A 13,817-nucleotide genomic window follows, 5' to 3' on the forward strand; every position below is an offset into this window, starting at 1 on the left:
TTTATGCTTGAATAGTTATTTTCTGTGGTGCAGATGGCCACCCCAAAATACCCTTAGAGATTCATGAACTGTAGCAGCTATGTATTCTAGGAAATCAACTAAAGAGGCAAATTATAAACCAGACATCGAAATATAAGAATTTTGATTTGATTTAGCATAAACTAAATGGCACACAGTGAGAGGAGAGATGACGTGACAGAAGAGGAATGTTAAAAGACAAACTAAGAAGAAAAATGTCATGGGCTCAGTGCAAGTAGCCCCCCACCTGCATACAGACATTGTGCAACATCTCGGCTGTTTTATTGCCCGATCCCTTTAAAAGTCACTTCTCAAATGTACCATTTTATGGCTCCTGAAAGGAACCAATGGTTGTCAGAAAAAAAAGAAAAAAAGGAAACTGGAGGAAAGGTGAAGAAAAAGAGGATAACAATGAATCATTCAGTCTTTTGGCACAGGGAAAAAGTGCAACATTCCCATTGTAAAACTTCATGAACAATGTTTGGTGCAACTTCCGGAGTCAAACCTCTCTGTCAAGACCCAATCAGAAGTAACGAGTTCAGCTGATGAGTCTTCATCCATAACTGCTCCTGAAAAACAACATCACCTTTAAGACTTAAATACTGAGGCAGTTACATGTAAATCACAGGCACTCATCCAAACACAGCTTTTGATTTTAGAATCAAACCATTCTGCACTGCCAAACATGTCCACAAGGAGGCAAAGCGGTAAAGTGCAAATAAACAATGTAAAATGTCCAAGGCTAAGTAGCAGTTCCGATAATAATGCCTTGGGCTTAAGGAAGGAGGATGAGAGGCAGATGCCCTACGGAGGGTCAGCTTGCAAGATATGGACTGCAGAAATCAAGCTCTGCATATATATTTAGTTTAAGCCTTCTCCTTGTCCAGCAAGTAAAGCATAAACAGACTGCAGTCATTAGCAAACTAGAAACTACTGTGGCATCTAGAAAGTCACAAAGCAGGAGGTGAGGGAAGAATTCTCTCAACAAACAGATCTCCGGCAATAAAATACACAAGATGCCTGGAAGCACCACGGTTTTGTCTCTTTGCCTACCTTAACCATCGTTTACTAAGCCATTTTTATTTATTATAAACTCTAGCATTACAAGCTACGTAGGCCAAGTAGTTGAACTACAGTGATTTAAGAAAGTGGGTACAAGATACTAACAGATAGCAGTTAAATTAAAAAAAAGAAAAAATACATATACACATACATACCTATCAGGGATAATTTTTTACAAACAGCAGACGTTATCGGACTCAAAAACAATACAGATCTCAGCAACTGAATGTACTGGAATACAACTAAAAAAAAAAAACCCGCACCCTAATCCAACGGACTTGAAAACAGAATAATGCTGAATAGAACAATTTAACCAAATCATGTACTAAAGCATGTAAATTAAGCAACATAAGTGAATCTGTAATTACAAATTACATAAAATTAATTAAAAATAAGCGGATTCATTTGAGATTATGCTTATAAAAACTACATCTAACCTTACTTGACTACAATGAATCAGACTTCCCAAGAAGATTTTTAACCAAAAACAACGGATTCATAAATTTCATATAAGACAAGGAAAATTGTAGCCTCTGTTCGCTCTGCAAAAAAAACAAAAAAAACAAATGCTACTATTAAAAACGTTCTTTAAATATTTCTTTCCTTGTGTATCTATATCGTGCCTTGTGCTTTTTGTGTGAATACATGCGTTATGTGCATTTCCCTAACCTGTAACCTTAGTAGTTTACGGTAAAGTTATGTTTACTGTATAACTGTCAGAATTTCTCTCTCTTCGCAATGTCATTCTTCCGATTTTGGGAGGTTTTATTGTCTTGTAACCGTTCTTGATATTGTAAGATATGTTGTTTATTATTCATTTAAAAAACTACTTACACTAAACTGCTACTTGCTACTTGTTTGAAAACAACTAAACTATTGCCACACTACTGATAAATGTAGTGTGGTACCACACATACTTTTTGTTCCTCCTCAACACTAAATACACTAAAAATACAAAGTGCACATTCCAAATAATTTTTGCAAACAAATGTCTAGCACGGATCTGCACATTTCCTCAGTCAGGCACACCTCCTTTCTGCATCCAGTAACAAATCCCCCGTCTACTCTTCACAGACCACAGTGTTCACAGCCGTTCCACGAGTCTGCTTATGCTGTAAATGTTCCTCACCTCCAGCTGTCTGCCAGCTCGCCTCAGTTGATGAGAATTCCAGGAGGCCTCCCATCTTCTTCAGTGATGTTCCTGAAGTTATTCTCAGCTTCATCCACAGTCCTAAAGAAGCAAAACATTGAGGGGATCCCAAAATAAACTCAACTGTAATAGACCAGAATAGATCAGTAAAGAGCGCGCACATCAAGAAGTCTTTGACGTCCTCAACGGTGAGCTCTCCAGTGGTGTCCAGTGTGATGTCAGCACTGCTGTTTGGAGAATCCAGGACGGGCGAGGATAAGGCGCTCCGCATTTCATCCAAGAGCCCTGAGAGAATGACCAACATAGTAACTTTTTTTTTTTGCCCAAGCAATGAACTCATTACATTACATGAAATACAACTTGTTCTGAGGTTTGACAGTGCGATTTGTATTGTCACAAAAGGGGTGAGATCATAGTTTTAGAAAAATGAACTGCTGTATGAGACATTAAAGTACATCAAGTACATAAATTAGACTTCAGTCATAAAAATTCTAATTTCCAGTAAAACAAAACCGCACAAACGCTGGTAATTTTAGCTAGTTGGGTGAAGAATGACATTTATTTTCCATCTGTCAAGACTTGAGTGCAGAACTGTTACCTTCAGTTTCAACAGACTTGCTCTCTGCTTGTGTCTTGTGTGTTCCATTAGCCTGTGGTGGCAGCGGCGTGCTGGAACCACTAAAAAAAGATTGAAATGTGCTGAAAATGCAGAACTATTATTTTCCCCAAATGTCTGGAACATGATTAATTTCTTCAACATGATCATCCACCAAACTTACCCATCTGTACGCTTCCATTTAAAAGTTTTGCTTTTTTAAAGTCTCTTCTGCTTACCAAGGCTGCATTTATTTGATCAACAATACAGTAACAACAGTCATATTGTGTAACTATTTTAAAGAACTTTTCGTTTTTTTTTTTTTATGATTTTAAAATGTAATTCATTCCTGTGATGAAAAGCTGAATTTTCAGCATCATTACTCCAGTCTTCAGTGCCTGGATATTATCATGTTGAAAACTGCTTAATATTTTCATGGAAATCATACTTTTTTTCCCTAAATTCTTTGATGAATATAACATTCATATATATACATATATATACACATATACATATATACACATATATATATACACATACATATATATACATATATAGTTGGATTATATAATTAATCCAATAATAACATACACACTATCTCTCTATATATGCACACACTGTCTGTCACTGTAACGTTTACATCTCCCTAAATTCTTTGATGAATATAACATTCATATATATACATATATATACACATATACATATACACATATACATATATATACACATACATATATAGTTGGATTATATAATTAATCCAATAATAACATACACACTATCTCTCTATATATGCACACACTGTCTGTCACTGTAACGTTTACATCTACCAATGTCTTTATACACTGTAAACAGGCTGTGGGGTCACGATTATTAATAAGGGACTACTGATATAAACTTCTTGTATTTTATAAGCAGATTAATTGCAACAGTGAAAACAGCAATAAAGTTAGAAAGCATGAAGTTCGCGAATGCCAGTCTATCAGTCAAGTCCAAAGCAAGATGCAACCCACAGCAACGCATTATGACAACAATGTCTCAGATAGTCTGATGGCAGATAAAATTAAATATAATTTTTTTTTTTTTTAAATAACCAAAAAAAAAAAAAAAAAAAAGTAATTCCTTACACAAAGTGCACATCAAATATGCTAAACACGGAATCTGTGTGACGCGTTCTACTACCAACTATCACTTTTACTTTAACAAAATTGTTCAAATCAGAGTAAAAAGCAAATAAACTTCATCCAAACACACATTTCCTATCATCAAAAACCAAAGTAGGGAAAAAAACTATTAAATAAGAAATAAAGTCCAGGTTACAATATACATTTCACCCGTAGGATGATGTTTTATGAAATTGCTTGAGTAGCTCCACCAACAGTGAAATCTCACTGATCCAAAATCCCGCTCAACATAATTGTATATTGAACATCTAATAGCTTCTAACTGGCAGTGACTGATGTTGCCCAGGAACTTCACATTCAGACTTGACCGGCAATTATCTTTAAACTCTACATTGCACCTGGCTAGAACACTGTTAAACTGATTCGAGAAATCTCTCTCGTTTACCTGTGAGCAGAGAGATCGTGAGGTCGTTCCACATCCACTCGGCACAGCGGCTCTGTGATCACACGAGCTGACAGCGAGAAGCGCTCGTACTCCGAGGGTGAAATCAGGTAGAATCCTAATAATATTGAAGGCAACATAGTTGAATCTCATTCATGTGGAAAAGCTCAAAGCTAGAAATTATTTACATGCTGTTTGAGAACGAACTACTAACCTTGTCCAGTCTTAGTGAACACGCAGGAAGCAATGCCACTGATGTCTTCTTTGCGGATGCAGTCGTAGCGTACTTGCGGTCTCAGTGCTGGCACACTGAACATGTGGATGTCACCCAGATTGGTAAGGCACACTAAAGCATTCTCAGAGTACTCTTCAGAGCTAACGCTGGTGAAGTTCGACAGCGCCACCTTTCGTACTCGACAGCCTTCATGGGCCGTCAACTTGAACTTGGTCTTCGCGCTTACTTTAGGCAGCATGAAAACCTACAGAAAGCGAAAGAAAGGTTGTTCACTTCTAATCCATTTTTTTGATGATCCAATTTATTTAGATGTAAATATCCCAACCTTAAACTGCTCCTCAGAAGCAATAAGAACAGAGTGGCTGCCCTGCATGTCTGGGGCTTTGGCCAAATCTCTGGAGACTTCGTAAGGCTCCGGCAGAGGGTTCCCTCGGCCATCCAGCACAGCGATAGACACCACTGGAGCTCTGTGCATGAGCTGGATCTCCTTCCCCAGCAGCGCCTCCACGCTCTGCTCAGAGAACTTCTCCTGTGAGGGTACGTCCAGAGCGTATGCATACACGGAGCCAGAGTTCGTGCCGGCCCACATTGTAGGTCCATGATGTGTTCCTGAGAAACATGGGGAAAATAATGCTGTCAACGAGGTGGCCTATATCCATAACAATAAATGTTGACATCCTGAAGTCTCATTTACAAAATACATGCATGATTTAATGCCAGTTTCATAGATCTGGTATTAATTTGACAAATCCTGATTTGTTATTGTCTTTTTTTAAAAGAAAAAAATGATATGAAAATACTGTTATATGCAGAGTTGTAATCACCATATAGAGGTGTACATTTTCATTACAGATTGTGAAACTTTTACATTTAGTTTAACATCTAGCAAGTGCAAAAAAGTTAACATTTAATAAGAATTACAGGACTATGTTTTATAATTCATCTTTCAGCCTCTACTATTGATGAGGACAATGAAAATGAATTAATTGAACTTAAGTACTAAAATGCAGTGTAACAAAAGGCAAGAGCAAGCTGAACAGACTAAACATGAATGGGCATGTCATTAGTTATATTAAGAGCATTACCATTCAAAAGTTTGAGGTCAGTAATTTTAAGAAATTAACAGTTTTATTCATAGGAAACATTAAATTAACCAAAAAGGCATTTAAAGGAAAGACATTCTTTACTTAATGGTCGTCTTTTGAACTTTCTATCCATTAATTGATACTAAAAACATATCTGTGCAGTTTTTTTACGAAAAATATGCAGCAACACAACTATTTAGTACCAAATCAGCATATTAGAATAGTTTCTGAAGGAGCATGTGGCGTAACGGCTACTGAAAATGAATAAAATGAATAACATTTTCAAATCTATTAAAGTACAAAACTGATATTTTAAATTATAACTGTAATAATCATATTATTACGGTTTTACTGTATTTTTGATCAAATAAATAATAATTGGTGAGCATAAGAGACTTTCAAAAACGATTTTTTTAAATTATAAATTGTACTGACCCCAAACTATGGAGTAAAAAAGCATTGTTTTGAAATAAATATTTGACAAGAATGTGAATCTTGATCTTCTAGCAAACGTTTCCCAATCCTGCTCTTTGTGTCCACCCTAAACTGAAGTTCTGGATCTGTTATCTAACATCTGATTCAACTTATCAGCTTGTCAGTAGCATTCTCCATGACCTGATGTAAGTATTTTGTGTGAGCAGATTTCTGAGTTTTCCTTATTCAGTCAGCACAGCTGTTTCAGAAAATAGTGACCTAACCTTACCTATTATTATGTTCCAATAACAAACCACTCACATCCATAACTGCACAGTACAAATGCGAAGTTATTCCCCCCATTACTGCGAATCATTTACATATAGTGCACTAATAAAACAATACTACGTTGTTCAGAACTCCCTCATGGAAAATTCAGCTCTCCTCAAACACGATCTGATCACTATTGTGCAAGAGTCTGAGTCACAAGGTCATATATTGGAAGATGAGGGAAATGGTGCTGCCTTGTGCTTGTGCACACATTTCACACAGGACAGACAAAACTTAGATTTATAATTAGATCAACAGCAAAATTGCTTTTGCTTATCTGATATCAGACTGATAATTAAAACAGGGTTGTATAACTGATCAAGTAAAACTAGGGCTGTAAAAAGATTAAATAATCTCTACTGAAACATTTTCAGTATATTTGCACATTTTTTAAAACATCCCAATTTGATTTAAAAGGATGGATCTTATATAGCATTGAATCGTAATTTCAAATTCAGTTTAAAAAAAACGGTCAAAAAAACAAAACAAATTTAAGTACTCATACTGTCAGTCTGAACTACCAAACTATGCCATATTTGAAACCTTTTCCCCAACAATTCTCACCATCTCTAAGGAAAGTGTCAGCGAAGCAGAGGCAGCGCACCACTCCAGACAGCGAGTCGTCTGCAGAGCGGGGCTCAATCCGTCTCTGCACTGGTGTCACCTCAGCATCGTGCTCCGCCAACTGAGCGTTAGCCTCCTGCACCTGATGAAAACGAGATGAGCATCTTAAAGGAAACTAATAATCAAGAGGTCAACAGACTCACAAACAACGGTCTCATTGCCTAGAATGACCAAAACCTGTAAGATTGTAATGCATGTACGTGAAATTTCCAGACAGACACTCACTTTATTGGTGGGACTATAAACCACAGCACGTTTCTTTCCCGAGACTCTGCTCTTCCGGATTCTTCTGAAGGACTGGCGCAGAGATTTCTTCAGAGACTTCACTCGAGACAGCGGGCCCTCCATAGCCAGAGAGTCATTGGGGTGTAGAGTGCACCTATGGAAAAACACAAAACCTTCCTTTATAGCAAAGTACAGTCACACAAAAGTCCAATTTGTATTATTTGTTATTTTATTATTTTATATAGTTATTACTATTAAAAATATTTTTTCTAATAAAATTGATTACTATTCTATTATTAATTAGCACTTATTAAATAACTGAGCTCACTTAATATAATAATTTAGATTAATAAAAGTATTCATATTATTATTATTATTAATACTTCATTTTTTAAATAAAATGTATTATAATTAACATTATTATTATTGTTGTTGTTGCAAATAATATCAATAATGGTCTCCATTAGTTTGGTTATTATAAGCACATTCTAGAGGCAGATGCAGAATATGCAAGAATATTTTGTAATAACAATTAAGTGGATTCAAATGCAATACATTTCAATTTTCTTGTTTAATTTCAATATGTTTGTGTCCTAAAACATTTGTAAATTAAGTTGGAAATGCAGCTTCGGATGAGACACGCTCATTGAGATAATTGTGTTTATTAACTTTGTCATTATTAGTCGTTCATTTAAAAACCCTGCCTGATTTGAAGATGGGTTTGCACATGACAAATTTCACATATATTTTAATTTAATTTAAAAAAAAAATCGAGCCAACCCCAATTCAGATAACTTGAATATCTTCATAGCAAATTAGATCAATCTCTTTCAATTGGATCCACTGATTAAAAGTGCTCCTGAACAAGCATAACACAGCAGCTTTGGATGGCCCTGCGAGTTACCTCGCCAGAACTGGACTTCGTCGATGATAGTCAAAGAGGCCAAAGCCATGACTGGTGCCAAAGGCAATGAGGTTCCACTCTGCGTGCAGGGTCACCGCAGTAACGGCCGCGGGGGGCATGCACTGCACCAGGACAACCGGCTGGAATCCAGGAGCAAACACTACTGAGCCGCTCTTAGGAGGCAGCCGGTCATGACCCTTCCACGTAAAACCCTCTCTGTCCTGGAGCAGGTCCACCGTGGCCACATCAATCATGTGATCGGACTTCTCATCGCTAAGAACCATAACTATAACCTGAGAACAGAGTATAGGATATAATATTACTAACATTTATTTTTGTGAAGACAATTGCCATTTGAAAACTTAGTGAGCTGCCCACCTAGACAACATTATTAGGCCATTTTTGAATGGCACTGGCTTTCCCCAAGGTGATGGGATAAAGCCATGTCATTATTCATGTTTCAATATTGTTAGAATGCTGCCTACGTAGACAGCACACCGCAAAGCCACTTAACTAGGCTTTTTAAAACAAAGCTACTGAGCTAAAAATATATTTGCATTGATCATTAAAAACTAGTGATCCTACTTGTCCAGCAGTTCCAGCCACCACAAGTTTTCCGCTGTATTTACAGACGCTGATCTTCTGGATTCCTAGTCTGGGATCATCACTGTATGGATCAAAACAGCCCACCTGGAAATAAATGAAAAGCAAACATGGATTGTTATTCTTCTTCATTGATTCTTAAGGCTGCAAAAATAGAGTTGCAATATCCCTTTGAGGAACATATAGTACAAAAACAAACCCGAGCCAATAAAGTCCATTCTAACTGTAACAAAGACAAACAAAATATCTTCCACATGCCAAAGAAAAAAAATCAAATCCCATCTATACAGCTTTAAAGAAAAAGCATCAGCGATATAGTTCCACCCACGTTATGAACAATATAATGCAATCTGTAATAATATAAGACTACATTTCATTCCCCTCTAGAAACATTGACCCTCAGAAACATCTGATCCCAGTTAAACAGCAGCGGACAAAGAAAAGAGGAATGTGCATGTTATGAGGAGAGAAAAAAAAAAATAGTAAAACAAAAGCAATGCAGCAGTGCCATCCAGAGAAGCAATGTGCTTCATCTTCAGCAGACATTAGCAAAGCATTTCGTCTGATCCCAGTTAAACAGCAGCGGACAAAGAAAAGAGGAATGTGCATGTTATGAGGAGAGAAAAAAAAAATAGTAAAACAAAAGCAATGCAGCAGTGCCATCCAGAGAAGCAATGTGCTTCATCTTCAGCAGACATTAGCAAAGCATTTCAGTCATCAGACAGACAGTCTGCTTTTAATTAAGGTGCAAAGGAATTGACTCCAGTGTGAATCCCATATGCTAAAGTGGGCCACGCGCCAGACTGCAGTTGGCGTTTTATGAAGAAGCTGATGAAGAGGAAAAGGTGGATTAGGAAAACAAAAAAAGAGAAGGGAGAGGTGAAGAAACTTGCTAAAGCTGCCCTTGTTGTGAAAGAAAACTGAGTAAAGTAAAATAAAATAACACTGTCCCGGTGTTCAGATGATGCGATTTAAGCTTTGTTTTAAAAGTGAAAAAAAATATTATAGATACAGATATTCCATAAATCCCTGACCTTTCTAAAAGGAGGCCATTCCTCCTCCCCGGCCTGCGTCAGGCTGTCGTTGTGGTCGCAGTCTGTCTGAAAGATGTTGGCTGTGCTCAGTTTGTACAGCGGTTTGAGCGACACTCCTGACGCATCCCAGAAACGCACTGTACCATCCTCGTGACTAAACAAAAAAACAAATATATAGGCATACACATCATCCTGACAAATTAACAAATAAACACTAATGTTTTCATTTAAAATAAAATAAAATCTCACCCAGTTAACAGCAGCTCTTTCTGCTTTGGATCAGATGCTAAGTTTTTCCCTCCACATATTGGCCAATTCTGTTAAAACACAGAGGAAAAAAGCTCACTCAGGCCACTTCAAAAAAACAAAAAAAAACATCTGGCAAAATTTAAATTCTCTAATGAAATAACATTAAATAAGAACTTTGATGCTGGTTTGTGTTTTATTGGTCGTTGTTAAATAAAATCCATTTCAGAAAGCCTAAGCTATTAAATCTAAAAATACAGTACGAGCGTGCCGTATTAAATCAATTAATTTATATAACAGTAACAAAAAAACAAAACAAAGGTTGGTGTTTGTTTTATGATGTTAATGTTATACACATAACAGATGTTATACTAAATGCAAATATTTAGTTTTCTGCTGAAGTGAAAGAAAAATGATACACATGTAAAAGCATGAAAGCCAACTATATGTCAGTTATGGAAATGTCAACACAATTTTACACATTATCCAGAATTTGCAAGTTGATTTTAAATCCATTCTGCCAAATTTCCTGTTAAACCAACAGTGGACATGTGAAAAAAGGTTTCTGTATGACAGTAGCGAACCGTGACTCTAGAATCTAGGCCCTCTCCCTCTACCCTCGTCGTGGGAAAGAACAAACTACCAGCCTAGCTTATGGTGTCCTCTTCTAAAAGTCATCTTTGACAATTCCACCTCTGAAACAAGAGGCTATTCCAGCCTTAATGTGGTCACACACCGGAGGACAAGTGCAGACCGCAGATATCTTTAATATTCGCACACATGGTTTTCTTTTCTATGAGTGCATGCACACCGGCGGCGCCACTGGCGACAGTCCGCGGATCACAGCTGCGACTCCGGGCGCTGTTCATAAACCTGCCGCGCCACAGAGCACCACTCACATCATTTTCCATAAAAATACATTAGATTTGTCCCAAATCATTGTTAATGTACATAATGACTTCATCCTAGGTTGGAAGATTGTGTATTGTGCATTTATTCAGCAAAACGTTTGTCTTTCTGTGGCTCTAAATTTCATGATTCATTTAAGTTAGTGAGCTATAAGTTCGATCGCAATTTCTCATCCCGTTTGCTGTTTTTTCGATCCCCGAACTTTTAACTCATTGACACCACTTGCTCATTCTTGAAGATAAGTTTTGACAGTTTTGGGAATAGATCAAATGTTTTGGACTGCCGTCTTGAACTGCCATTGTGCGATATGTGTTGCACCGGGGAACTGCGCTTCTCGTCCGGTGTGCGACCGCAACAAAACAGTACAGGGAGAGTGACTGATATTACCAAAATAAAACCGCTAAATTGGAGTCAAATACAAATCCTCATTACAAATGCATCATCACACAAAATAGGCCTATACAGACACTCAATCCCTCCTACCACACAAAACCAACAAATGTAATGTGTTTAAGACAATACACCATGACAGTGCTCACGGCAAATTAGCGACAGACACTTCAAGACAAACAAGCCAGGGACGCGGGAAGTAGGGGTGCTGAGGGGGCTGCAGCACCCCCTGTTTTCACATGGTTGCAAATGCAACGGCAAGTTTGTTCATTTAAATTTATTCCGTTTTAGCATTTAATAATTTATTTGTAATGATCTCTGAAATGTAAATTGTAAGTGGGCTATAATAAATCCATGTTTATCTTTATAAACAGGATTAATTTTACTTGCGATGTTTTCTATATGGGATGATTAGCCTAATCCTCATGAACACGTGACGCTGGCGCGTGGTATCAGACATGAACTATACAGAATGTGAACAAGATTAACTTTAATACAAGGAGATAATGGCGCAAAAGCGAATTTCAGATTTTTTTAAATGCCCATTCCAAGAAAAATATCCAAAATCGGCATCCAACACCAGCCCCAGCACGAGCACCGACGTAAGTGAACCAGCTCCAGCACAAGCACGGAGACAAGTAAGCCTAGCGGACCCAGCCCAACCCCCGCGATTGATCAGCTACTATCGATAATTTCACAAATGTGATATACAGTCAAATTTCCCAGTGTGTATGCCACTTAAACGAGTGTTCATATCGACGCACTTGTAGTGCTTTGTGGAGTTGTCAAATGAGGTCGTTCTCCACGATAGTGTTTTCATGAATTTCAATAAAAAGAAAAAAATTGAGAGAGACTGATAACGGCAGTCAGAAGAGAGAACGATGTCAAATTTACCGTCCCGCCCATAGACGCTGCATTAGAAACACTCTTGCATTAGCGTTAACTGTTTTTTTGTAATTTGATGCAAAGGTGATATAATACAAAGAATAGTGTTATAAATGTAGATACATTTAAAAAAAAAAATACAAATATGAAAAACTTTCGAGGATTTACGATGCTGATGACCGTTAAACACGTCATCATAGTCTTGTGAAAAGGGTCCATTGCTTGGCCCTCTGTAATTTTCATAGATGGACCTTCCGCAGACGTTTGGCTGAAACATTCTAATATGGAGAAAATGGGCGGCGTTCATTTGCCCATTCACTGAATAGGCAGAATTGGAGAGCTTTTTTTATTTTTTTACTCAGATAAATTTTATTTTATTTAGATTATATTATTATAAATTGCTTAAATACAATTTGCAATAATTATTTTTTATTTAAAATACTATATTTTAAAACATTTAAAAATTGTCCTCTCTGAGGGCCCTGACGGGTCCCCACAGCTGTATGAAGACTTTTCACCCACCTCATAGTTCTGCAGAGGACACTGCTGCTGGCCTGCACTGATCACTCTCTCCCACAGTTTGGGAAGCACATTTGAGATGTGACATGAACAGGTGATGGCAGAGGAGTGCAGAGGAGCCAGATAGGGAGCAGGGACAGTGGGCCAGCCAGCCATCTGAAGATCAATCACGATCAACTCCTCTTCCAAAAGAACCACAAGCGCTGATGGGTCATTACTATATTTTAAAACATTTAAAAATTGTAAATATTGTTTGTACAATAAGTTAGGTCCTCTCTGAGGGCCCTGACGGGTCCCCACAGCTTTATAAAGACTTTTCACCCACCTCATAGTTCTGCAGAGGACACTGCTGCTGGCCTGCACTGATCACTCTCTCCCACAGTTTGGGAAGCACATTTGAGATGTGACATGAACAGGTGATGGCAGAGGAGTGCAGAGGAGCCAGATAGGGAGCAGGGACAGTGGGCCAGCCAGCCATCTGAAGATCAATCACTATCAACTCCTCTTCCAAAAGAACCACAAGCGCTGATGGGTCATCAAATTCTGAGGGGCACAAAAATAACCATGCACAGGAAATAAAAATAAACATTTAGCATACACATGCAACATCAGTAATTTATAGGACACTTATTACAGGAACAGCTCCACAGAAGCAACCGGGATCCAAGTGCCCTGATCAAGGGTACAACTGTGGTAGTTTAGTGATTGCCCCATGTAAGAGTTTGAACCTATAACTAGAGCTGGGCATTATGACTGTATATATACACCATGGTAGCAATGTCAAATTGAACAGATTCTGCTGGAATTATTTATATTGCAGCATATTCATGGTACACAATTTGAAGTGTTTTTCACATTGATGGCTTATGTGTTCTAAAAAAATATTATTCTGGTTTACATCCATCAAGTAAATAACCAAGCGGCAACTTTCCGGTCTCTCTCTTGAATCCAACATGGAAGTGACTTAAACTGCAGTTCATCGACTGGCTCCAAAAGGGAGTCAATCCCATAGACCCCCCCCCCCCC

At 37.7% G+C, this 13,817-nt stretch overlaps 1 protein-coding gene across 1 annotated transcript in view; it reads right to left on the reverse strand.

Annotated features, from left to right (window-relative positions):
- Positions 1-510: 510 nt before the first annotated feature.
- The window catches only part of LOC107592402 (lethal(2) giant larvae protein homolog 1-like), a 38,009-nt gene continuing 24,702 nt past the window's right edge, over positions 511-13,817 (reverse strand). The window contains exons 9-22 of the mRNA XM_016281904.1: positions 13,117-13,334; positions 10,092-10,159; positions 9,843-9,996; positions 8,791-8,895; positions 8,206-8,498; positions 7,302-7,455; positions 7,017-7,158; positions 4,949-5,232; positions 4,603-4,867; positions 4,392-4,506; positions 2,829-2,908; positions 2,392-2,515; positions 2,210-2,311; positions 511-587 (exon numbers count right to left, since the gene is read on the reverse strand). Coding sequence (XP_016137390.1) covers positions 2,233-2,311; positions 2,392-2,515; positions 2,829-2,908; positions 4,392-4,506; positions 4,603-4,867; positions 4,949-5,232; positions 7,017-7,158; positions 7,302-7,455; positions 8,206-8,498; positions 8,791-8,895; positions 9,843-9,996; positions 10,092-10,159; positions 13,117-13,334 — 2,081 coding nt within the window. The 3' untranslated portion in view covers positions 511-587; positions 2,210-2,232. The remainder of the gene's footprint in view (positions 588-2,209; positions 2,312-2,391; positions 2,516-2,828; positions 2,909-4,391; positions 4,507-4,602; positions 4,868-4,948; positions 5,233-7,016; positions 7,159-7,301; positions 7,456-8,205; positions 8,499-8,790; positions 8,896-9,842; positions 9,997-10,091; positions 10,160-13,116; positions 13,335-13,817) is intronic.

The sequence above is a fragment of the Sinocyclocheilus grahami genome, unplaced genomic scaffold (assembly GCF_001515645.1).
Source record: "Sinocyclocheilus grahami isolate Dianchi unplaced genomic scaffold, SAMN03320097.WGS_v1.1 scaffold9.1, whole genome shotgun sequence".
NCBI lineage: Eukaryota > Metazoa > Chordata > Actinopteri > Cypriniformes > Cyprinidae > Sinocyclocheilus > Sinocyclocheilus grahami.